General features: G+C 39.2%; 1 protein-coding gene across 6 annotated transcripts in view; it reads right to left on the reverse strand.

The window, feature by feature from the left end:
- Positions 1–1,601: 1,601 nt before the first annotated feature.
- PIK3CB (phosphatidylinositol-4,5-bisphosphate 3-kinase catalytic subunit beta) overlaps positions 1,602–25,478 on the reverse strand; it is a 184,203-nt gene continuing 160,326 nt past the window's right edge. For 5 of the 6 annotated variants that reach the window (XM_054482054.2, XM_054482055.2, XM_063662212.1 and 2 more), the window contains 5 exons: positions 11,422–11,589; positions 10,289–10,412; positions 5,275–5,420; positions 3,727–3,859; positions 1,602–3,104 (listed from right to left, as the gene is read on the reverse strand). In XM_054482054.2, the coding sequence (XP_054338029.1) occupies positions 2,967–3,104; positions 3,727–3,859; positions 5,275–5,420; positions 10,289–10,412; positions 11,422–11,589 (709 nt within the window). In that variant the 3' untranslated portion in view covers positions 1,602–2,966. The remainder of the gene's footprint in view (positions 3,105–3,726; positions 3,860–5,274; positions 5,421–10,288; positions 10,413–11,421; positions 11,590–25,478) is intronic. The other variant, XR_010125764.1, reaches the window with a different exon arrangement.

The raw sequence follows: 25,478 nt of genomic DNA on the forward strand, positions 1-25,478 counted from the left end.
TCCTGGGTTCAAGTGATTCTCCTACCTCAACCTTTCGAGTAGCTGGGATTACAGGAGCCAGCCACCATGCCCAGCTAATTTCTGTGTTTTTAGTAGATACAGGTTTCACCATGTTGGCCAGGCTAATCTTGAACTCCTGACCTCAGGTGATTCCCCGGCCTCACCCTCCCAAAGTGCTGGGATTACAGGTGTGAGCTGCCAGTCCCCACCAAGAATCTGCATTTCTATGGGTACAAAAAAAATAGTAAGAATGAATAAGATCTAGTATTTGATAGCACAACAGAGTAACTATAGTCGATAATTATAGATCTTTAAATAACTAAGAGTGTAACTGGATTGTTTGTAATACAAAAGATAAATGCTTGAGGTAATGGATACCCCAATTACCCTGATGCAATAATTACATGTCATATGCCTGTATCAAAATATTCCATGTACCCCATATATATACCTACTATGTACTCACAAAAATTAAAAATTAAGAATTTGCATTTTTAATCAGTTCTCTCTGGTGATGCTGATGCTCCTCATCAAGGGACCACACTTTAAGAATGATTGCTATAGATTAACAACAATGAAACTTACAATAAAATCACTTACCCAGGAATCTAACAAATGATGTATAATGTAAACACAGAATACTATAAATCATTGTGGATATAAATGAAAGAGAATCTAAATAAATGGGGGTACTCCACTTACATACTTCGGAAAACTCAATATTCTGGAGATGTCAATTTGTCTCAACCTTGTCTACAACTTAATGCAATTTGATTCAAAATTTCCATAGGTTTCTATTTGTGGAACCCAATAAATCTGAAATGTATACTGAGGCATTGTGAGTAAAGAGCACAGATTATTAAAACAGGCTTCTTACTTTCTGGGTTTGAATACTGGCTCCATCAACTACTCTGTGACTATGGGCACGTTACTTAACCCTTCAAAGAAAACAGGAAAGATACAATTTGGTGCCCATGTGGGAAAAACAATTGACTTGAACTTCACTGATTTGGCATGTATTTATCAAGGCCCTCCTTTCGGCTGAGGAGACCCCTCTGGAAAGAATGGTATCCATTTCTTCCTGGCAGTGTTCACCATTCTCCAAACCACTGACCTGCGGCCTGGTTCATGAAATGGTGGGTGGCTACTAGACAAAGATCTCTGAACAAACTTGTCCTTCCACAGTCCTATCCCTGGAAGTCTCAGTGAGTCTACACCAGCCCTGGAAATGAGGAATTCAGGGGCCAACTCCCATCCTCAGCTGAGTTATTTCCAAGGAACTGGACTGCTCCGGCATCTGCCCTGTGAACAAGAGCTCCAAAGCAGCACAGTCTGGCCTTGGCTCAGGTGCCAAGTAACTACCCAGACCTCAGGACACCTCCCATATGCATGGCTCCTTACCTCAGGCTCCCACCAAAGTCCAGGGGGCCTCCTATACCATGCCTGATGAGGCTGGGAAACAAGGTGAGAAGTCAGGGAAGAGGCCATAATAAGCCTTAGCCTATTCCTGAGGTTGGTTTGTCTACTGACTTGGCCATTTCTTGGAGTTCCAGTGCCAAGTTCCAAAGGCCCATTCTACCCATAAAGAAGAGGCTCACCCATTCCAAGAACAGCCGAAACCAGCTCACTTATTTATTTGACTGAGAACATTAAGGAGGACAACAAAATTAAACATTCTTTAATAAAATTCCTATAGAAAACTCAGTCATAGGGCAAATACTCAGTTCTCTTTCCCATATCACCGAGGATTGAGAGCTCCCAATATTCTTTGGAGAATAAGCAGTAGTTTTGCTGGATGTTGCCAGGACTCAGAGAGATCATCCATTTACACACTCAAACCAGTAGTTCCTATTGCACATATTAACATTACTTGCCCCTAGCACCCTAAATATATGGTACCTCAACAAATAACTTAAAGATTTCCATGTGGCATGAAACCATTTCAATTTGAACTAATATCCTTGAAAAAAATCACATTATTACAAGTTTTAATAAATACAGTAAGAAGAGCTGGCATTTTTCTAAAATACTGAATTTCAGATCTGGAGTTTATTCCATAAATAGGTTTCTTTTCATTTGCTTGCTTTCTTGGATACATTTGCTCAAGTATTATTCTCTATGAAGTGAACTCTTTCATAGATACCATATAAAAACTGTATTAATATGTGCCTCATTATAGAAGCAGCTGGAAGAACTGGATCACACAGTTACCTAACTGAAAAGTAACTTAGGAAAAAGCTCTGCTTTTTGTCAAACTTTAAATCACAGGTTGAAGAATACCAAAGAAACATTTATATAGAACTCCCACTAGAAATTTTATAAATATATATGTAGCATATTTATATATATTATATTTGCCTCACCAGTAGATTTTCAGCAAGTCTGGCTGGAATGATGCTATCATGGAAATAAATATTAACAAAAGAATTATGAGTATCCACAGGTTTACAAGATTTCTTCTGGAAAATAATCATAAATTCAAATTATATTATAATTTGCAGTTTACACAATTTTAAAAGGGAAGAAAGATGCCTTTCTTTTTAGCCTCATTTGGAAAGTAAGAACAGCCACCAACCCCCAGGTGTGGAAAAGTTGTTGGCTGAATGACAATACTTGGTCACAACATTGAAAAGAAGTATTTACACCATTCTGGGAAAGTACCAAATATTAGAAAAAACAAAAACGGAAACAATCCCTAGTAGCATTCCTTGGCGTGCAAAGTCAGCAGGAAATGATTATCCATTGACAGTTTTCATGATAAGTCTTGGAAGCATTCAAAAAGCAGAGGGAATCATCGGGGATTGTTCAGATTAGGTTCTGTGGGATGCCTTGTTCTTAATTTAACTCTGAGTTCCAGGATTTCATTCCCTTTATAACATCTCTAACAGGGTCATGTTCAATTTAGTGCAAGTGCAAAATGAAAATGAAATGAAACCAACAAATACATTAGGAGCGAAGGCTGATCGTTAAGATCTGTAGTCTTTCCGAACTGTGTGGGCCATCCAGTTCACTTTAGTAGTCCAGCTTTCCCTGAGCGCCTCATCAAATTTTTGCTTAAACTGTTTGAGTGCTTCTTCTTCACTCTTCCCTAATGCAAGAGAGTCCTAAAATGGAAGGGGGAAAATATGATTTTATATAACTTTAGTAGAGATGTGCAAATATCAAAGTCTGCAGGACGCTGGATTGGTTGTGCCTCCCCAGCCACCATCAGGCAGCATGCTTCATGTTCTTATTTAAATATCATCTGCAGGAGGCAGAACCCCAAGATAGGGAGATAATATGACTTCTTCCAAAAGGTTTTTGAAGATGAAAATAATTTATAATTACTGCAAGAAACACAGCTGCTTGCCACTACCACCCAAATCCAGTAAGATGACTCAAGACCTACTAAGACCCTGGCAAGAAAAAGGCAGACTGGAAAATCAAGGTGCCAACCCGCTCCTGATCTGCGGTATTTCAGTAATGTGAGTAAGAAGGCTACAGCCCAATACCAGTCTTCTTTATGCCCCTTCTACTGATGGGAAAATCTTCTGGGTTACAAGCTACTCTTCAAAATTCCTCCTTTATGTACTTCCCAGATTCTTTCCCTCCTGGCTAAGAACCATCTTAGAGGAAATCTGTAGTAGAACTTTGTTCTACTCCCTTCAGCCACTTGAATAAAACAGGCAGCTAAAACTGAGCTCAATGCCCACAAAGTCCAAGAGAGAAGGAAAAGCGGTTTTATACCTTAAGATACTGTATATCTTTGACTGATGTGAGTTCAGGAAGCCCTGCAGTCAACATCAGCGCAAAGAGAGTGATGAAGAGATTCCCATGCCGTCGTAAAATCAGATATGCATCTTCACAACACTGGCGGAAACTTTGGGTGATGTAGCAAACCACATGAGCACAGTGTGAGAGGGGAGAGAGCACATTTCATATAGGAAATTAAGAAAACACAGCTAGACTTTCTATTAGAATAAGAAAATTCCTACTGAACTAAAGGTTCATTTCTGATTTTTACTTCTGTGAAAATTGTCCCAGGACTAAAATCTACATAAAACAATCAATCTCTCTAACATCACAAATATATTTTTCAAAAACAAAACTGAATAGAAATTCTATGACAAAAGGCTATTACATTTTTTAAAATAATCTAGACTTTTTAATTCTATGAGACACAAGAACTGATTATTAAATCAGTTATAATTATAATCCACAAGGATTTCTGAACATACTTCTGGGTTCTATATTTGTGGTCTGATTCCAGAAACTAATTTTTTTAATGTCCCCTCAATCAGTGTCAGTGCTTTTGTTCCTTCCTGTCATCCTGCCTTCCCTCTCTCTCCTCTTCAAGATGGTCCTTCAAGAGGATCATCCAATGTTTTTTTTTTTGAGATGGAACCTTGCTCTGTCTCCCAGGCTGGAGTGCAGTGGCATGATCTTGGCTCACTGCAACTTCTGCCTCCCAGGTTCAAGCAATTCTCCTGCCTCAGCCTCCTGAGTAGCTGAGATTACAGGCGTGCGCCACCACACCTGGCTACTTTTTGTATTTTTAGTAGAGATGGGGTTTCACCATGTTGGTCAGGCTGGTCTCAAACTCCGACCTCCAGTGATCTGTGTGCCTTGGCCTCCCAAAGTGCTGAGATTACAGGCGTGACCTACCACGCCAGGCTGAGGACCATCCAATCGTATCCCCTTATTTTGCCAAAGAGAAAACTAGACCCACTGAGGTATATTCTGCAGAAACCCAAACAGAACTATAAAGGATAGTGACAATCATTTGTTAAGTATGTGTTGGTTACATGATGTGTCTCTAACCATCATAGTAGCCCTTAATTTCATATTTTTGTCCTCATTTTAAGATGAAACAAAGGCAAAAAGACAAGTATTATGCTTGGGAACATGTAGGTAGTCAGTAATAGATCAGAGATTTAAAAATTTGCCCTAAATTCTGGTTCCCTTACTGTACTCCATACATAATGACAGCAGATGTCTTTTCAGCATCTTCCTATCAACTGTCTTAATAGTTTCAGAGAATGTTCTGAAACAGGTAAAAGGTAGTATATTATTGGAATAAAATAAAATAACTATTTTAAATTTCTAGTATTCTGTTTCTCCTGAGAATTTCTGAACCAGCACAATAATCTGACAGGCAAATTCCCCCAAAAGCTTCCTATAATCAGACTGAATATCTCCCAGATCCAAATATATCTCAGCTAAGAAATGCTGGTCCACCTGGTCAGATAAGAAAATGTTAGAAGTGTTCAGCCTTGGCACGAGGGCAGTACTCACCGGCCAAACTTTTCTGTATTTCCTGTTTTTCCTTGTTGAATGACATGGATGAAATCATAGGTAAGAATAAAAGGCACTCGCTCCCTTTTAATGCCAAACTTAGATTTGAAATTTCCAAGAATGTGTCCAAAGTCAATGTGGAAGAGCTGGAAAACAAATGGGATTTAATTTCCTTCATTTTTCTGGTGGGTTCCAAATATAAAGGCAAAACCTCCATAGTCCTAGACCCCCAGGAACTATACCCATCCTCATCTGAGCCCTTCTCCCTCTGTTTATAGCCCACTGAGTCAGGTGAGAAGAGACCATATCTAATACTCTTAAGACTTTTACAATCAATAATAAATAACCCTGATATTCAACTGTAGATATCTAGTGGAAAAGGAGACTCTTTAGAAAGAAAAATACATCCAAAGAATTAAAATGTCTGATTTTTAAAAAGTCAAATAGTTCTATAAAACATAACAAGAAAAGAGTACAGGTTGGGTGTGGTGGCTCATGTCTGCAATCCCAGCACTTTGGGAAGCTGAGGCAGGAGGATCACTTGAGACCAGGAGTTCAAGGCCAGCCTAGGCAACATAGCGAGACCCCATCTCTACAAATGAAGGAAAAAATTAGCCAGGCATAGTGGCACACACCTGTAGTCCCAGCTACTCAGGAGGGTGAGGTGGGGGAATTGCTTGAGCCTAGGAGGCTGAGGCTGCAATGGGCCATGATGATGTCACTACACTCTTGCCTGGGTGATAGAGTAAGACCCTGTCTCAAAAAAAAAAAAAAAAAAGTATATCCTTGCCCTACTAGCTCCCCACACTGAGTGCCACTCTTTAGAGGTAACTTCTTACTCTTCTCAGTAGGTGTTTTTCCTGATGTCTGCCTCCATTTTTCTAAATAATACGTTTATATTTATTTTTGCTCCCTAATTGTATATTACTATTCTTATTATGGAAGATAAAGATTTAGTACTTTTATGCTAACATAATGCTACACACTGTGGCACATTATGTCATAATTTCTGGTTACATCAATATTCAGTGTTTTTATTTTTCACATGTTGTTCACCTTTTCTCCTTGAGAAAACTGTATGCATGTATTCATTCATTCATTTAGCTTAGTGTTTTATGACCTTAGCATTAATTCTTCCCAAACTCTCCTTAAAAATCTACAAATCAAACAACAACAACAAATCTACAAATCATTTTCAAAACTGTTTTCCAGACAGTCAGGTAATCTACTGGTTTCTAGCTGGGCTGGTTGTTCTCTGGTGCTGCTGCAGAGCCATCATCCTGGGCCTTCCCTTTGCTCTTCTCCCATTTGGAGCCCGTTTTCTGTGTCCCACATCACATTCTCTTTTGGTTGAGACCAGGGTTTCTCAATACTGGCACACACTGACATAGGCCATATAATTCTTTGATATGGGGTTCTGTCCTGTATGGGTGTTTAGCAGCATCCCTGGCCTCTATCCACTAGACTACTCCACCCCCTAGTTATGACAACTAAAACTGTTTCCACATATTAACAAATGTCCCCTGAGGGAAAAATCACCCCACTTGATAATTACTGGTTTAGGCACTTGTTTTGGTAGATGTCCTTATTCTGGCAGCCTCTGACAAGTTTTGTGACCCTGCAAGTTGGAAAAATGTCTTCATTCTACCCTTTATACTTGACTGGGCGTGGTGGCGCGCGCCTGTGGCCCCAGCTGCCTGGGATCACGCCACTGCACTCCAGCCTGGGTGACACAGCAAGTCTCTGTCTCAGAAAAAAAAAAAGTTTGGTTATGGAATTTTAGGTTAGAAATCATTTTCCCTCAAAATTATGAAGGCTAATGTGCACTGTCTTATAATTGCCAATGTAGCTATTGAGGAGCCAAGTCATTTTGACTTCTAAACTCTGGTATGTGGCCTGCTGTGTCTCTGGGAAAGTTTTAAGACTTTCTCTTTATGTCTGATGCACTGAAATTTCATAGTGCAGGTCCTTAGTAAGGGTGTTTTTCTTCCATTCTCAGAGAATTTTTGTGCTATTTTGACTGGATATTCATGAACATTGGCTCTGGGAAATGTCTTAGTATATTATTTGCTTAGTAAGTGCCCTTCTTTCCTCTTTTTTTTTTTTTTTTGAGATGGAGCCACGTTCTGTCGCCCAGGCTGGAGTGCAGTGGCGTGATCTCGGCTTACTGCAAGCTCCACCTCCCGGGTTCACGCCATTCTCCTTCTTTCTGGAATTCCCATTAGGACCTCTCGGGTTCACGCCATTCTCCTTCTTTCTGGAATTCCCATTAGGCTGAGAGTATACCTCCCTGGACTAAGTCTCTATGTTTCTGGATCTTTTCTCTATTTATCATATTTTTTTGGAGATATTAAGGCATGGTGGATTAAAAAAAAAGAGTATGAGCCAAACTGCCAGGGTTAAAATCCTGATATGTCTACTCTCTGTTGCTTTAATATCCTCACTTGTAAAATGGGGCTAATGCCACCACTCTATAAGGTTGTCATCAGGCCTGAAGGCATTAGATTATATATAAAGCACTTACAACTATGCCTGCCACAAAATATTTACACTATTTCTATTTTAACTTTTTGTTTGTTCCTATTTCTAATTTTCAAGACCTCTACGTGCTGATTGTAAAAAACAGAATCCTATTATTACTTTAAAGATACAATGTATTTTTTTGCTTTGATTTTTAAAATCACCCTCTGTTTACTGCAGTTACCCTGTTTTCCCAGAGTTCTTTTCTTTTCTTCCCTATTTTGCTTGTTTGGTTTCTATCTTTCTTGGTAGAGGTTTCCCTTAAATGTCTGCTAATCCAGTAGAGAGTAGAACGGTGGCTGCAGGGGCTGGGGAGATACTGGTCAAATAATACAAAATTTCACTTAGGAGGAATAAGTTCAACAGATCTGTCTTACAACATGGCAACTATAGTTAACAACAATATATTGCATTCCTGAAAACTGCTGAAAGAGTAGGTTTTAAATGTTATCATCACAAAAAATGATAAGTTATGTGAGGTAATACACAGGTCAGCTCAATTTATCAAGTCCACAATGAAGACATATTTCAAAACAATATGTTGTACATGATAAACATATACAATTTTTGCCATTTTTTAAAAGTATATTAATCCTTAGCTGACCATTCATATTTAACAATGAATCACTAAAAAGCTGAATGAAAATTCTATGTACATTGTAGGCTTGCTTGTTGATTGGTGGACTTCCTTGTAGAGAAACTAGGGAGAAATCTCAACTGTCAGATCTGCAGGACTTTTCAATGGAACCAATCAGATTTCTAGAATACAATCACGCAGTCTCTTGATGAGGGTCAACTATACATCTGGCTGCCACTGTTCTTAGAATAAAGCAAGTGGAAGTGGCTGCAGATTGTACCATTTACTATGCCGACTTTCACTCCCTCTCCATTTTTAATACGGGACCCTTTCTTGTAGTCTCTGCAGAAATAAGTGTGCTTGAGTCAGAACCAGTTTCTTCAGAGAATAAATCTATCTCCTTCTTGGCATAGGGAAGGGGACTTGAGTGCCTAACTGTTCCATATATAAACTGCCAACTAGTTCCGTTTCAGCCTCTTTCTATATCCCTCCTTGAACAGTATACATGGTGCCTCTGATTCCAGAGCTTTTATGACACTTGCATACCCCTTTACAAGTACTGACTTTCTATTTTCTCAGTTCTGCTAAGTCACTGCCACTTCTCTATCTCACTTTCTATCACCCCGAAGTCTGGTAATATGTTTCACCCACTGTGGCCTATTTTCCTGTCATCTTTGACTTCTTGAGTTTATATATTTCTTAATTCCTTATTATTGTTTTAGAGGTATATAAGAAGAAAATGGAGATAAATCTAAGTGTTTAATGTGATTGGCCGGAAGTCCAAGGGACTCCTTTTAAGTATGGACACAAGATTCCTCAATCGTACATGGTGCATTCATGTATTATAGTGCATTACAAATTCATTCCACATCAACTTTCAAAGCCCAGGCCAGAACTAATCCAGATTTCCCAGGAGATACAAAACTGTGGGTCCCTCATAGAACCAAAGTTCACACAGTGACCCAGAGAGATTTTCATTCTAGTATGCCTCTAATGTGGGAATTCCTAGGGGGGCTAAACTGAAAAATTATCTAAGATATCTCATTTGTTTTTGCTTAATATAAAAAGTGTTTACAAATATGTCACTCTGAAAAGTGAAATTTTCGTTTGAAAACTTAAGTACTTTATAAACAACACGGTCTCGATTCCCTAGGTACCCCAGAATGCTATTACTCACACGACTGTTCTCCCTTCTCCCATATATGATTAGGTATGATGTTCTAAAAGAGAAAATAACTCAAGTGGGGTTCATCCCAACTTTTTTTTTTTAAGCATTGGTAATCTTTAAATTTAATACATCCAGTACATTATCTGCTCCTTCTGTTAGGTACAAATGTATCCCAAATACTATTTCTTATATTGAAAGAACAGGCCACTTTAACTACAAAATTTTTTTCAATAATTTTTTTTGAGATCGAGTTTCACTCTTGTTGCCCAGGCTGGAGCGCAGTGAGGCGATCTCGGCTCACTGCAACCTCCACCTCCCGGGTTCAAGTGATTCTCCTGCCTCAGCCTCCCAAGTAGCTGGGATTAAAGGCGCCTACCACCATGCCTGGCTAATTTTTATATTTTTAGTAGAGACGGGGTTTCGCCATGTTGATCAGGCTGGTCTCAAACTCCTGACCTCAGGTAATCCGGCTGGCTCAGGATCCCAAAGTGCTGGGATTACAGGCGTGAGCCACCACGCCCAGCCTTCAGTAATTTTTTAAACAGATAAATGCTTACCATCAAGCAAGCAAACAAATGAATACACGTAGTAGACTATATATGAAACGAGAGGTGGTGAGAAATTGAAGTAAAGACAAAGATACGACACTGAGAATCACAAAAGAATCTGGCTGAGTTGCACAAGAGATTATGCTATACATAAGTAACAGCATTACTAAGGCCCTTGGCAGATCCTGAGGAGCAGCTCACCTGGCCAGTTTTTTTGACCATGATGTTGTCACTATGTCTGTCACCAATGCCAAGGACATAAGAAGCTACACAGTAGCCAGCACAGGACAGTGTAAATTCCTCAATGGCTCGGTCCAGGTCATCCCTGAACAAGAGAAAAGAATAGAAGCAAAAAAGGTTTTCAGCCTCCAAGCGTGCAGAGTGAGACTCAAACCATACCTCTGTTTCCTTTTTAATTGTGAGGAGAACACAGAGCTGCCAAAAACATATGAGAGAACATGTGGATCAGCCAAGGGGAGTGTGGGTGGTCTTCACAGGGGCTGGGCTGAGAGAGCTGCGTTCAAAGACATTAAATAACTGGGCCTTAGACATTCAAACATCCTGGGAGCTGTGTTTCAGTGGGGCTGTGAGTAGGCTCATGTTCACAGTACTTAGAAGAGACCATGGCTTTGCTAGATCATGCTGGGGGTTGGGAACATTTTTGTTAGTTTTGACCAAAGACTGACTACAGTTTCATGTTTAACAGTTAAGCACTGCAGTTTCAACCATTTAAGTCACTGATTTCAATTAGAAGTAAGTAAAAGAGATTCCCTGGGGACAAGGCCTTAAGATCAAAATTTGGAAACTGATTAGCATATTACAAGTTCTCAATAAAATGTGTCTGACTCTGAAGTCTTTAGCCAAAAATACTTGCAGACCACTTCCCCCTCACACTGTGAAGTTCTTTTACTTCCTATATATTAGTGATTTTCTAACACCATAGCCATAATTCCAAGCACTGCATTTTTTAGTTTGGAGAAATCACAATCTACAAACTCATTAAAAACTCACTTAAGTTCATATATTCACATAATTAGAGAAGCTGATGCACTTGAACAAAGAAGGCTTCAATATGTTATCTTTAAATACTTAAATTCATAGATTGTAACTTTATTGCAGGGCTCCAAAATTTGATTTATATAAAGTAGAATTCAACATTCACCATCTACAAGACTTTACGAAGGGCTATGTGTCATTTTGTTCTATCAAGAAATGAAGCAATAGATAAAAAACACTAATATTTCCTCTAACACACTGCTGACTTCTATTGGGAGCATATAGTATTTATTTGGCTGTTTGTACAGAAAAATGATAATCAAACAGAATAAACTAACCCAGAATTGTATTCTTTAAGCCAGTTCAGAAGGGCATCTTTGTTGAAGGCTGCTGCAGCAGCCACATTGCTACTGTTCAGCTGAATGTCAGCAATTGTTTCAGAGGTGCTCACAACTTCAATGAGGCCAGAGCGATCTCCTGTTGCTAAACAGCCATAAGGCAACATCCTGGCAGGAAAAAAATGGGCATAAAGAGTCATATTTTCCTTAAAATGAAACATTAATCTGGTAAGATTTTCCCTTTACTTTTTAAAAAAAGTTTTCTTATTATTGATATACTTGCCATTACTATATTATTGTCATATGGAAAAACACAAGTTCTACCAAAGTAGTAAATCTCTTGGCCAACAGAAGGAGTAATTTACAAGGACTCCAATGTGCCAATTACATATAAAATTTTTTGTCTAATTATTCTGGTGAAACATTCTGTTTGCTTGTGTAGGTGGACAGAAATACATTGGATCAAAGTCTTTCACTCTTACTCTACATTTTGGGGAAATAAACTACTCTTTATGGAATACCCAGTAAGTGCCATGTGCCAGACTAGCCACTACACATATTTTCTTGGTTAAGGGAAACTCCATCCTTCTGGTGGCACGATCTCAGTTCATTACAGCCTCAACTTGCCAGCCTCCAGCCATCCTCTCACCTCAGCCTCCTGAGTAAGCTGGGACTACAGGCATGCGCCACCACGCCGGGCTAATCTTTAAAAACTTTTTTTGACACAGGGTTTGGCCATGTTACCCAGGCTGCTCTTGAACTCCTGGGTTCAAGTGATCCTCTCACCCCAGCCTCCCAAAGTGCTGGGATTACAGGCATGAGCCACCACACCAGAGCAGCAAAAGCAATATGACATCAATGGGTTTTCATGCTGACTTCTCATTTCTTGAGTTGAGATTTTACCTCCCCAATTGGATTGTAAACTCCTTGGAAACAGCAACTTTAACTGAAAAGAGGTGACTGGGTATTTACAAAGGACTAGTCATCTGTCAGAAAGATGAGAATTGATATTCTAACTAGACCAATACATTCTGAAAAACAGATTATCAATTAAATGTTTTGCTCAATTAATAGGTGGCAGTTTGCTTTGATTTGCACTTATTTGATGCCTAGTAAAGATAATTATTCTCAGATCTCTTTTGGCCATTTTTTTTTTAAGAGTCAGTGTGTCTCTTTATTGCCCAGGCTGAGTGCAGTGACACGATCATAGCTCACCACAGCGTCAAATCCCTGGGCTCAAGGCAGTCCTCCCTCCTTTGGCTCCAGAGTAGCTGGGACTACAGGTGAGTGCCACTACGCCTGGCTAGTTTTTTAATTTTTTTATTTTTTGTAGAGATGAGGTCTTGCTTTGTTGCTAAAGCTTGTAACTCCTGGCTTCAAGTGATCCCACTGCCTTGGCCTCCTAAAGCGTTGGGATTACAGGCATGAACCATTGCACCTGGATCTTTTAAGCATTCTAAGATTTCTTTTGTGGCTTAGCTATTTACGTTCTTTGCCTATTTATTAGGGCTTTAGACATTTTCTTCAGTAACTTATATGAGCTCTTTGTATATTAATATTACCTTTTTCTCATTTTGGTTGCAAATATTTTCTCTAATTTCTATTATAATAAGAACACCAAAATGGAATGAGATATCTTGAAAGGTTCAAATAAAGATCAGGTAGCTACAGAAAATACAATGGATGGAATTCACGCACTCAGTAAATACTCGGGTACAGCTAACCAAGCATTGTGTTAGATCCTGGTGATACAGAAAAAAGCAACAAACAAACAAACAAGAAAACCAGAGCAGCAGTCCCTACACTCACTGAGCAAATGCACAATGTGCATGTGTGATCTCTGTATAAGGAAGCAGTGCCAGGAGAACATGGCAGGAGTCAAAAAAGACTTCCTGGCCGGGTGCGGTGGCTCACACCTGTAATCCCAGCACTTTGGGAGACCAAGGTGGGCGGATCACGAGGTCAGGAGATCATGACCAGCCTGGCCAACATGGTGAAACCCTGTCTCTACTAAAAATACAAAAATTAGCTGGACGTGGTGGTGTGCTCCTGTAGTCCCAGCTACATGGGAGGCTGAGGCAGGAGAATCGCTTGAACCCAGGAGGCAGAGGTTGCAGTAAGCCGAGATGGCGCCACTGCACTCCAGCCTGGCGACAGAGCGAGACTCTGTCTCAAAAAAAAAAAAAAAGACTTCCATGTGGAGGAAGGACAGCAGGGCTGGAGGAGAGCACAAGGGGGAGCAAAACAGAAAGATGAGGAAGACACAGTAAGTGGTGAAAAGACCATGCAGGTCCCTGTTGGCCATGTAAGGACTTCTGTCATACTCCTAAAAGCACTGAGAAAGCTTCCGAAGGACTTTATGAGCGACAAAGACAGGCTGTGAGTGTGTTGTGGGGAGAAGGGAGTATATGAGTGTGTTAGCATGTATCACAATCAGATAGTTTCTAAAATTAAAGTTTCTAAAACTCCTTCAAAAAAATTGAATTATTTTATGTTTTATTTATTTTTATTTTATTTATTTATTTATTTTTTGAGACAGAGTCTCGCTCTGTCGCCCAGGCTGGAGTGCAGTGGCGCAATCTCGGCTCGCTGCAAGCTCCAACTCCCGGGTTCACATCATTATCCTGCCTCAGCCTCCAGAGTAGCTGGGACTACAGGTGCCTGCCACAGCGCCTGGCTAATTTTTTTTTTTTTGTATTTTTAGTAGAGACGGGGTACGCTTTTTTAAAAGCACTTTTCGTCCAGGCACGGTGGCTCATGCCTGTAATCCCAGCACTTTGGGTGGCCGAGGCAGGTGGATCACCTGAGATCAGGGGTTCGAGACCAGCCTGGCCAACAAGCTGAAACCCTGTCTCTACTGAAAATACAAAAAATTAGCCAGGCATGGTGGCAGGCGCCTGTAATCCCAGCTACTCGGGAGGCTGAGGCAGGAGAATTGCTTGAACCCAGGAGGCGGAGGTTGCAGTGAGCTGAGATTGCACCATTGCACTCCAGCCTGGGCAACAAGAGCAAAACTCCATCTCAGAAAAAAAAATAATAATAAAAGCACTTTTCTAGTTCTAGCAAAATGAGGTTGGCGGCAGAACTTTCAAAATACAAAATAAGAGAATGAAGCATTCTCCTAATGCAGCATTAATGTTTTTAATGAGACCCCTTATTCTTATCATGACATAACACATGTAAAGCAAACACTGCCAGGTTAAAGTGCACTTTCTCGCTTTCCTGCATCTCCTCTCACTCCAGTTGCAGCCAAGGTAGGCAGAAGTCCAATAACTTCCTTTTCAAAAGCAGGCAACGATGAAAGCTTTCAGTGCCTTCAGGGTAGAATGTTCACAATGAGAAGGAAAAAACATCCTTCTCAGAGAGTTTGACAGAAGTCAAGCCGGGGACAAACTCTTGGCGCCCTAATCATCTCACCTAGGTACCCTCTGCACTCAACTTCTATACTTCTTACAAAGGCCAAGACTACAATTTCAGTAATGTTTACCCTCCTTTCTCAGACTCTCTGGCTCAAGTAGCAATCTGTTACCTTTCACACTAAATCAAACATTTAAAAATGAAATAAATTCTACAACACGGGGATGGCAGCTCCATATCCTTACTCTAAACAGGTATATAGCAAGTTATCTGGCTTTAAAAATTTGTTTTACAACTTGTATATATTCATGGAGTAGAAGTGCAATTTTGCTACATTGATATATTGCACTGTGGTGAAGTCAGGGCCTTCAGTGCATCCATCACTGTAGCAACACACATTGTACCCACCAAGCAACCTGCCATCAACCACCCATGCCATCCCTCTAAGTCCCCACTGCCCATCAACCCACACCCCGCTTCTACGTGTATATATTATTTAGCTCCTATTTATGAGTAAGAATATGTGGTATTTATCTTTCTTATCTCTGATTCTGACTCTGACACAATGACCAAAGTCTGAGTAGTACCTTAGCCCACGGCTTCCAAAGGAGAAAAGTTTAAATCTTTTACCCAATGCTTGCATTATTTCCACCTTCTTTCTCCAACCCTCTGAGATGCTGACACCACTATCATTAAATAACTTTTGTATAGGTCTCTTAAAAGGGAAGTAGGCCAGGTGCAGTGGCTCACACCTGTAATCCTAGCACTTTGGGAGGCCAAGGTGGGCGGGCTGCTTGAGTCAAGGAGTTCAAGACCAGCCTGGGCAACATGGTGAAACTTCGTCTCTACAAAAAGTAAAAAAATTAGCCAGGCATGGTGGCAGGTGCCTGTGGCAGCTACTCAGGAGGCCGAGGTGGAAGACCACCTGAGCCCAAGGAGTTGAGGTTGCCGTGAACCATGACTGTGCTACTGCACTCCAGGTGGGGTGATACAGTGAGACCCTGTCTCAAAAAAAAAAAAAAAGGGGGGGGGGATGTAAAATGTAAACTCCATTAGTGTAATTCAGATATGAAGTCTTAATGGAGGCAATTGTCAAAAAATTGATTTCACATGTATTTGTTGGGGTAGAGTGGGGGTGTGCAGAGGACTGGAAATCTACCCACGGCCAGATAGGTTTACATGTAGCCAGCCTATAAGATTTGCTTATTACTTCTTCACCAAAGGAGGTCAGGGAGTCCTAACACATCAATGTCTTACAAATGATCTAAGCTGACATGAAAGATATCAAAAGAGTATTTTGGAACATCATAGAAAAATGAAAATGAGCAATATGCATTTTCATTCATGCAAACATGGCACTGTTACAAGTACTAAAACAGTAATGTATAGACGGTACCTCAAGATTTGGGATTGACCTTAAAAGAGTGTGTGCTACGTGACCCACTTTAACCTAAACAGCTGGCCGAAAGAAAAAACAAACAAAATAGAAACATTGGAGCACATATATTTATAGAAACAGTAAAAAAGGTTTGGTGAGAAAAAGGTATCAGTTTGGAAATGAACTTAAAAAAAAATTAAAGTCCTTCATTTTTTAAAAACATGGGGTCAAAGTACAAAAAGTCAGCAAAGATCCCACTGGACAGACAAGTTCCTTTTTCTTCACACAATGCTTCCCATCAGCTAGACACTAGGTTTATTTCCAGCACTCCCACATGTGGTTGCCTCCCATTGTCTGAGGTCACAATGAACTTCATTTGATGCTAAATGTGCTTTACATTTAGATAAATAAAATCAAAACTAAGAGACAATAACTTCGTTGGGGTTTTCAATTAGGCTGATGGAACTAAGAATGCCAGGAAACAGTCTTTAGCTTAGCTTTTCATAATTAAATGAGGCGCATCATATGGCCTGAATCTACTATTAGCAAAGGAGACCACTGTGTAGCTTCTGTGCTAACCTTGGAAAGAACAAATGAGTTACAAACTTCAGCTTAAAGTTTCCCTCCTTTTTTGTGGGATCAGTCAAGTAAAAAACATATTCCTGGGGGTTTACTTTATATAGGAGGAGTTGGTAAACTCTTCCCAGAATGAGCCAGATAATAAATATTTTAGGCACTACAGAGTAAACACTCAACTCTGCAGTTGCAGCACAAAAGCAGCCATACATAATATGTAACCAAGTGGCTGTGTGACAATAAAATTTCATTTACAAAAACAGGTAGCCCAGGTCCAACTGGGTTTATGGTCCTCAAGCAGACAGTTTATTCTAATGAACTATTCCTCTTACCTATGCAGTATACCTTATGAGTGTTTGAAAAACTTGCTACCTATTCAAAGCTACTAATTCTATTTTTACACAGCTGCATTAGAAATTCCTCCTAATTTAAAAGAAAAAATCTGTCACCTGTGGTAGCCACAGTGCCCTTTTTAGATGAATTATGATCTCTTTTCTTTATTCTAATCACATCTACAATCCCAAATTGCTCTTTCTACCTTTACACTACTGGAAAGTGTAACTTGGAAAAACCTAAAAATAAAAAATTATTTCTTTCAAAAAAAAAAAAGGAAATTTAGGTATTTTAGGCACCATTATACTTTGGTAAACAAAGAGTAGTACTAGACATGTCTTACCACAATTGTTTTTTCACTTAGCCAGACTGGTAAAATAATAAACAGACATTAATTTAGAGTCTGACAGTCCTGGATTTGAATTTAGCTCTGCCATTTAATATTTCTGTAACCTTTGTTTAAAATCTCTAGCACTTTAATTTTTAATGTGTTAAAAAGAAATAACATAGCCCCATAGAGTTGTAAACCTATATGATATTACTTACGAGAAGAACTTAATACAATGCCTGGTTCAGTTAATAAACAGCAAGGGTTGCAAGTTTTAAAAATATATATACACATATGTTTCATAATCAACAGACTATAACTGAAACTTAAGAAATTAATCAGGAGATACTATAATCTTGCAGGAACAAAGTCGATCACAAGTCTAACCGTTTCCAGCAACCTTGTAGACTAAAGTAGTTGTAGATACTAAATCACATTAAAAAAAGATAAAGTCCAAAGGTTTTATTTAAAAAAATGATAAAGTCCAAAGGTTTTATAAATAGGTGTGGTTAAAAAACAAAGAAAAAAAGACCTCTAGGTTCCAAAAATAGAGATTCCTCATAGCAGTGGCTCAGGAAGTTAGACTTGGCTGACATTTCAATGCCCACCAAAAACAGTCACGGACTTAGGCCCATGAGGTAGGATCTGGACCCGACAAAGAACTGTTAGGAATAACACTCAAAATCCTAAGGAAACTGAACACTTGAACAAAGGATTCTTAGCAAAGCAATTTTACTTCTGCGCAGAGGGGTTGCCTCCTTGGCCAGTTGCCATGAGAGCACACCTGAACAAAGGGGCACGAGAGCCTTTATTCCTGATGCAAGTCCTGCCCCTGCATTCTTTCCTCATTGGCTGGGGTCGGGTCGTACAATCTAAACTAATCCTGGTTGGCTCAACATTTGAATTTTTTAGATAGGGTGGGCACGTTAAGAAAAAGTGGAGAGAAAGGAGAAGGGGTGTCTGTAATGAGCTAGAAAGTTAGTCCTCTTTCTAAATAAGGAAAGGAATGTGAGCTGGTACTGATAACGCTTGGTACTGCGGTGTGCCTGAGCATCTAACAAAGGCAAAAAGGAAAAAAAGGAGAAAAAGGAGAAAAAATGTGGGGGGGTTCTATAAATTAATGAATAAAAGATTGATCAGATTATTTGAAGAGGAACCTCATCATATCCCACACTACACTGGGAGGACTGGAACTCGAAATATCTGTTCATTGATCAGATGATGTGACATGAAAGTTTCCCATCTACCCCAGAAACTGGGTGGGCAAGAAAAAAAAAGTTTGATGTAAGTGCAAAAATTCAAGCCTTCCACACTCTCTTATGAGATCGAAATATAAACTGTCTATGAGGTGTGATGGTCTGAAGGCAGGGAGTTAACATAAAAACGGGTTGATCGTGTGTACAGGCCTTTGGCAACAGCTCAAACAAAATACAAACTCATTTTTAGAGATCTATTCACAACCCAGGGAGCAAAGGACCTTTACAGAAAACATAATATCCATCAATAATGAATTCAAAACTGAGTATTATTAACTATATAAGGAAATGAATAAAGTCACACAGATAAATGAAAAAGTAATATCCCAAGAACTAAAAAAGAACAATCTGAAAGAGACTTTAGGCTGGGCATGGTGGCTCACGCCTGTAATGCCAGCACTTTGACCTGGGAGACGGAGCCAGGCGGATCATCTGAGGTCAACAATTCGAGACCAGCCTGGCCAATATGGTGAAACCCTGCCTCCACTAAAAATACATAAATTAGCCGGGCATGGTGGCGGGTCCCTGCAATCCCAGCTACTGGGGAGGCTGAGGCAGGAGAATCGCTTGAACCCGGGAGGTGGAGATTGTAGTTAGCCAAGATCGTGCCACTGCACTCCAGCCTGGGTGACAGAGCGAGACTCCGTTAAAAAAAAAAAAAAAAAGAGAGAGAGAAAGAGATGAAAAAGAATAGAAAGTCTAAGCAGAAAAAAATACAATACAGGAGAGTAAACATTGTTGCAGAGATAATTAATGAACTGGAAAAGAATAGGAAATTACTAAGAAAGTCACATAAAGATATGAAAAGACTCAGCCTGGTCTCAACGCCAGAGCACACAGGGACTTGAGTAAAACTGTTATAACGATAAGATATGAAAAGATAGAAAATATGGAAGGTTAAGAGACATAAAGGAGAGAACAGGAAAGTTTAACATAAATCTACTAGAACTGCAGAAAAAGACAATGAAAGTGGGAGAACTGCAATACTGAAGGAAATGTTCAAAATTTTTAGAAACTAAAAGATGTGACTTCTTTGAAAAGGCACAATGAAAATGGTGATTAAAAAAAGAAATATATACCCAAAGGACTATGAATCATGCTGCTATAAAGACACATGCACACGTATGTTTATTGCAGCACTATTCACAATAGCAAAGACTTGGAACCAACCCAAGTGTCCAACAACAATAGACTGGATTAAGAAAATGTGGCACATATACACCATGGAATACTATGCAGCCATAAAAAATGATGAGTTCATGTCCTTTGTAGGGACATGGATGAAATTGGAAATCATCATTCTCAGTAAACTATCGCAAGGACAAAAAACCAAACACCGCATGTTCTCACTCATAGATGGGAATTGAACAATGAGAACACACGGACACAGGAAGGGGAACATCACACTCTAGGGACTGTTGTGGGGTGGGGGGAGTGGGGAGGGATAGCATTAGGAGATATACCTAATGCTAAATGGCGAGTTAATGGGTGTAGCACACCAGCATGACACATGTATACATATGTCACTAACCTGCACATTGTGCACATGTACCCTAAAACTTAAAGTATAATAATAAAAAAAAAGAAAAAAAAAGAAATCTAGAAAAAAAAAGAAATAAAAGAAATACACACGCACAGATTGTACTGCAGACACTAAAGGCAAAGAGAAACTTTTTGAGGCACTAAGGTGTAAAAAAGACATTACTTACAAAGAACCAATAACTAGACTGAGAACAGACTTTTTAAAAACCGAGACTAGAAGACAAATGAATAATATCCTCAAGGCTTCTGAGGAAAGCAGTCAATTTGGATTTCAAACTTCTATAGCCAAATGATATCAAACTCTGAATATCTACTTTTCCATAAAAGCAACAAGAATACTGACAAAAATTGTCGAAATCAACTATTTTAGAGTTCTGAAAATAAAACAAAGGCTTGCAGCAATCCAATAAGTGTTTATTCAAAACACACACACACACACACACACACACACACACACACACACATACACATCCCAACTTGAATCTGTTTTGTTTTACCATGGCCTAGTCCCAACCCCCTTCCCAGTTATGTGGTAGCCTTGACAACAAATAGCCCACAATCATGGTGAATGCATGTCTGACAGCCACTAGAGGAAAGAAAAATGAAGTTGGAGCTCCTTCAAAGCCCGATTCCCACAGAACTGTCATTCTTTGGCCTCTCTGGTAGTTTCCAGGAAGATCCCACTTACAATACTATGTTTATTTGACCTGACTCAGACCTCACCTAGCATGAACTGCCTTTTTACTGGGGAGTTTCTCAAAAATACTCAGAGTTATCTGTTTAACATTGTAGCTGTCTTGGGGGTAAATAACAGTTGGGGGAACCAACAAACTAACTGAAAGCTTAAAAGGAAAAGGTAGGTAATTACATGCCCATATGGTGCATTGAAAAGCTCCAAAATTACTGGTAGGAATCTAGAAGGCCATGTGCATGGATACTATTGTGGATTCCCAGGTCTGTGTACATGCAGAGGAAAGAGCTTACAAGGCCCTGGCTCTCAACTATGGCTAACTTTGAGGCTTTGTGAAAGCAGAAAGTTAGGGCTGAGGCACAGTTCTGAAATACCAGGCTGACTGTTGAAGGCATGACCCAACATGCGCATAAAGTGCCTCAGCAGACTGGAAGAGGGGTGGATTCCAGGCATTTAAGAAAATCAGGTCAACCATTAGCTGACCAATAAACTAAGTAAAGACATCAGTGACCACATATGACAAAAAATATAAACTTCACATAATTAGTTCAAAAAAGTCACTAAAATAAACAAACAGCCACAACAACAAATCCTGAAGGGAGAAGGAATCTGAGTTTCAGAGTTGTAAAATTATTTAAAGTGAACAGTTTTTGGCAAAAAGTATGTGACATACAAAGAAACAAAAAAGCATGGCACACATACAGGAAAAATGCATTCAATGAAACTGTCCTTCAGGAAACTCAAATTTTGAACTTATTACACCAAGATTTAAAAATCCCTATTTTAAACATGTTCAAAGAACTGAAGGAAACCATGTTTAAAGAACTATAAGGCTGGGCGCAGTGGCTCACACCTGTAATCCCAGCACTTTGGGAGGCCGAGGCAGGTGGATCACCTGAGGTCAGGAGTTCAAGACCAGCCTGGCCAACATGATGAAACCCTGTCTCTACTAAAAGTACAAAAATTAGCCGGGAGTTGTAGTGGCCGCTTGTCATTGTCCCAGCTACTTGGGAGGCTGAGGTGGAGAATCGCTTGAACCTGGGAGGTGGAGGTTTCAGTGAGCCGAGACCGCTCCACTGCACTCCAGCCTGGGCGACAGAGCGAGACCCTATCTCAAAACAAAACAAAACAAAACAAAACAAAACAAAAAAACTGTGAGAATGATGTATCAACAAAGGAAGACTATCAATAGATAGAAATTATTTAAATAAATCGAACAGAAATTCCAGAGTTGAAAAGGGCAATAACTGAAATTTTAAAATTCACCAGGTAGGCACAACAGCATATTTGAGCATAATAAAAAATTGGCAAACTTGAGGATAGGTCAATTATCTAATCAGAGAAACAAAAGAAAAAATAATGAAGAAAAAAGAACAGAGCCTTAGAGACCTGTAGAACACCATCAAGCATAGCAATAAATGCATAATGGCGTTTAAGAAGGAGATGAGAGAGAGAGAGAGGCAGAAAAAATATATGAAAAAATTATGGCCAGAAACTCCCCAAATTTTATGAAAAACAATAATATATATGTCCAGGATGCTCAATTAATTCAAAGTAGAATAAACTCTAATAGAAGTAGGCATATTATAATCGAACTGTCAAGAGCCAAAAATAAAGAGAATCTTGAAAGGAACAAGAGAGATGTGACTCATCACTTACAAGGATCTTAAATAAGATTAACAGCTGATTTCTCATTAGAAACCAGGGAAGCCAGAAGAAAGTGGGATGACATATTAGACATGCTGAAAGAAAACCTATCAAGTAGCAAAATTCTTATTCAGAAACAAAGGAAAAATTAACACAATCCCAGATAAATGAAAAGAGAGAAAGAACAAAGGTTGGAGGATTCATTCTTCCTGATTTCAAAACTTATTATTAAGTCACAGTAATCAAAACTATACATAGGGACAGACATATAGAATTGAACTTAGAGTTCAGGAAAAAACCTTCACATGTACAATCAATTGATTTTTGACACAGATGCCAAGATAATTCAATGAAGAAAGAATAATCTTTTCAACAAATGGTGCTGAGACAACTATACATCTAAATGGAAAAGAATAAAGTTGGATTCCTACCACACACACTATTTAAAAATTAAAGTGAACAAACAACCAGAAAAACATATTTGCAACTAATTTATCTAAGAAGGGTCTAGTATATAAAATACATAAAGAATTCTTATAACTTAACAATAAAAAGACAAATGACCCAATTTACAAATGAGCAGAGGATCTAAATAGACATTTCACCAAAGAAGGTATAGAAATAACCAACCAGCACATGAAAAGCTGCTCAACAACAGTAGTCATTGGGAAAATGCAAATTAAATCCACAATGAGATAACACCTCAAACCTACTAGGGTGGCTATAATAAAAAAAGATGGATAATAACAAGTGTTGGTGAGAATGAAGAGAAATTGGAACCTTTGTACATTGCTGGTTGGAATGTAAAATGATGCAGCTGTATGGGAAACAGTTTGATAGTTTCTCAAAAAGTTGAACATAAAGTTAACATCAGTTCCAGTAATTTTAATCCTAGGTATTTACCAAAAGAATTTAAAACACAGATTTACTCAAAAGTTGTATACAAATGTTTATAGCATTAACTGTGTACCTTTGTCTATGTATAGTTTTATAGCAGTTATTGTAATAGCAAAATAGTGAAACCAACCAAAATATTCATTAACTGATGTATGGATAAATAAAATGCGGCACATCCTTGCAAAAGAATATTGTTTGACAATGAAATGAAATACTGGTTACTGTTAAAACATGAATACACTTTGAAGCCATTACACTTAGAGAAAGAAGCCAGCAACAAAGGCCCCATATTGTGTTTCCATTTATATAAAATGTCCAAAAAAGGTACATCTATAGACAATTAATTAGTGGTTGCCTAGAATTGGAGTGGTTTCAGGGAGGGGGTTGGGGGTAACAGCTAAGGAATGCAGGGTTTTTGAAGGGTTGATAAAAATGTTGTAAAATTAATTGTGGTGATGGTTGCACAACTCAGAAAATGCATATAACCACTGAAATGTACACTCTAAACCAGTGAATTGTGATATGACAATTATACTGTATCCCAATAATAATAAACAAAAACTCCATACCCAGCTAAACTATTATGCAAGATTTTTTTTTCTTTCTTTTTTTTTTTTGAGATGGAGTTTCGCTCTTGTTGCCCAGGCTGGAGTGTGCAATGGTGCCATCTCCGCTCACTGCAACCTCCCCTTCCTGGGTTCAAGAGATTCTCCTGCCTCAGCCTCCCGAGTAGGTGGGATTACAGGGATGTGCCACCATGCCTTGCTAATTTTGTATTTTTAGTAGAGACGAGGTATCACCATGTTGATCAGGCTGGTCTTGAACTCCTGATCTTAGGTGATCCACCCGCCTTGGCCTCTCAAAGTGCTGGGTTACAGGCGTGAGCCACCGTGCCCAGCCTTACTCAAGATTGAGGGTAATATAAATTCATTTTCAGACAAAACCCGGAGTGAGGGAGTATGGCACAAAAAGCAATGGTGAATAAAGAAATATTTAAAATTGTATACAAGAAATTCTAGTAAAAATTCACTGTAACAAATAACTGATATAAGAAGTTGTTAAATATTAGTTAAAATATAAGTGGTACAATTTATCCTAAAGTACCTATAACGATCAAGAAGAGGGCTAAGTTATGGATTAATTTTGGAATTTGTTAAATCTGGCTAGGCGCGGTGGCTCATGCCTGTAATCCCAATACTTTGGGAGGCCGAGGCGGGCAGATCACCTGAAGTTGGGAGTTCAAGACCAGCCTGACCAACATGTAGAAACCCCGTCTTACTAAAAATACAAAATTAGCCAGGCATGGTGGCACATGCCTATAATCCCAGCTACTCGGGAGGCTGAGGCAGAAGAATCACTTGAACCCGGGAGGCGGAGGTTGCAGTGAGCCAAGATCATGCCATTGCACTCTGGCCTGGGCAACAGGAGGGAAACTCCCGTCTCAAAAAAAAAAAATTTGTTAAATCAAATATGCAGTTTAAAAACTTAAGAATATTCCCTAAAATAAATAATATAGTATATAAAGATTCTATATAAGAGCTGGGTATGGTGGCACATGTCTGTAATCCCAGATACTTGGGCGACTGAGTTGGGAGGATCGCTTGAGGCCAGGAGTTTGAGACCAGACAGAGCAACATAGTCAGACTCTGTCTCTCAAAAAAAATTTTAAATCCCAAAGTGCCTGGGATTACAGGCATGGTGGCATGTGCCTGTAGTCCTAGCTACTCAAGAGGCTGAGGTAAGAGGATTGCCGGTACCCAGGAGTTTGTGACTGTAGTAAGCTATGATTGTGCTACACAGGAGTTTGTGGCTGCAGTGAGCTAGGATTGTGTTACCAAGGAGTTTGTGGCAGCAGTGAGCTATGATCATGCCAGTGCACTCAAGCCTGGGTAACAGTGAGACTCCATCTCTAAAAAAATTTTTTTTAATAAGTAAGAATTTAAAAAGTATTTTATAGAGAGGGAAAATTAAAATTTAAAACCCCTATCAATCCAATAAAAGGAAATAAATGAGAAAAAGGACAAAAACAAGGATGTAAATATAAAACATACA

The sequence above is a fragment of the Pongo pygmaeus genome, chromosome 2 (assembly GCF_028885625.2).
Source record: "Pongo pygmaeus isolate AG05252 chromosome 2, NHGRI_mPonPyg2-v2.0_pri, whole genome shotgun sequence".
NCBI classification, from domain to species: Eukaryota; Metazoa; Chordata; class Mammalia; order Primates; family Hominidae; genus Pongo; species Pongo pygmaeus.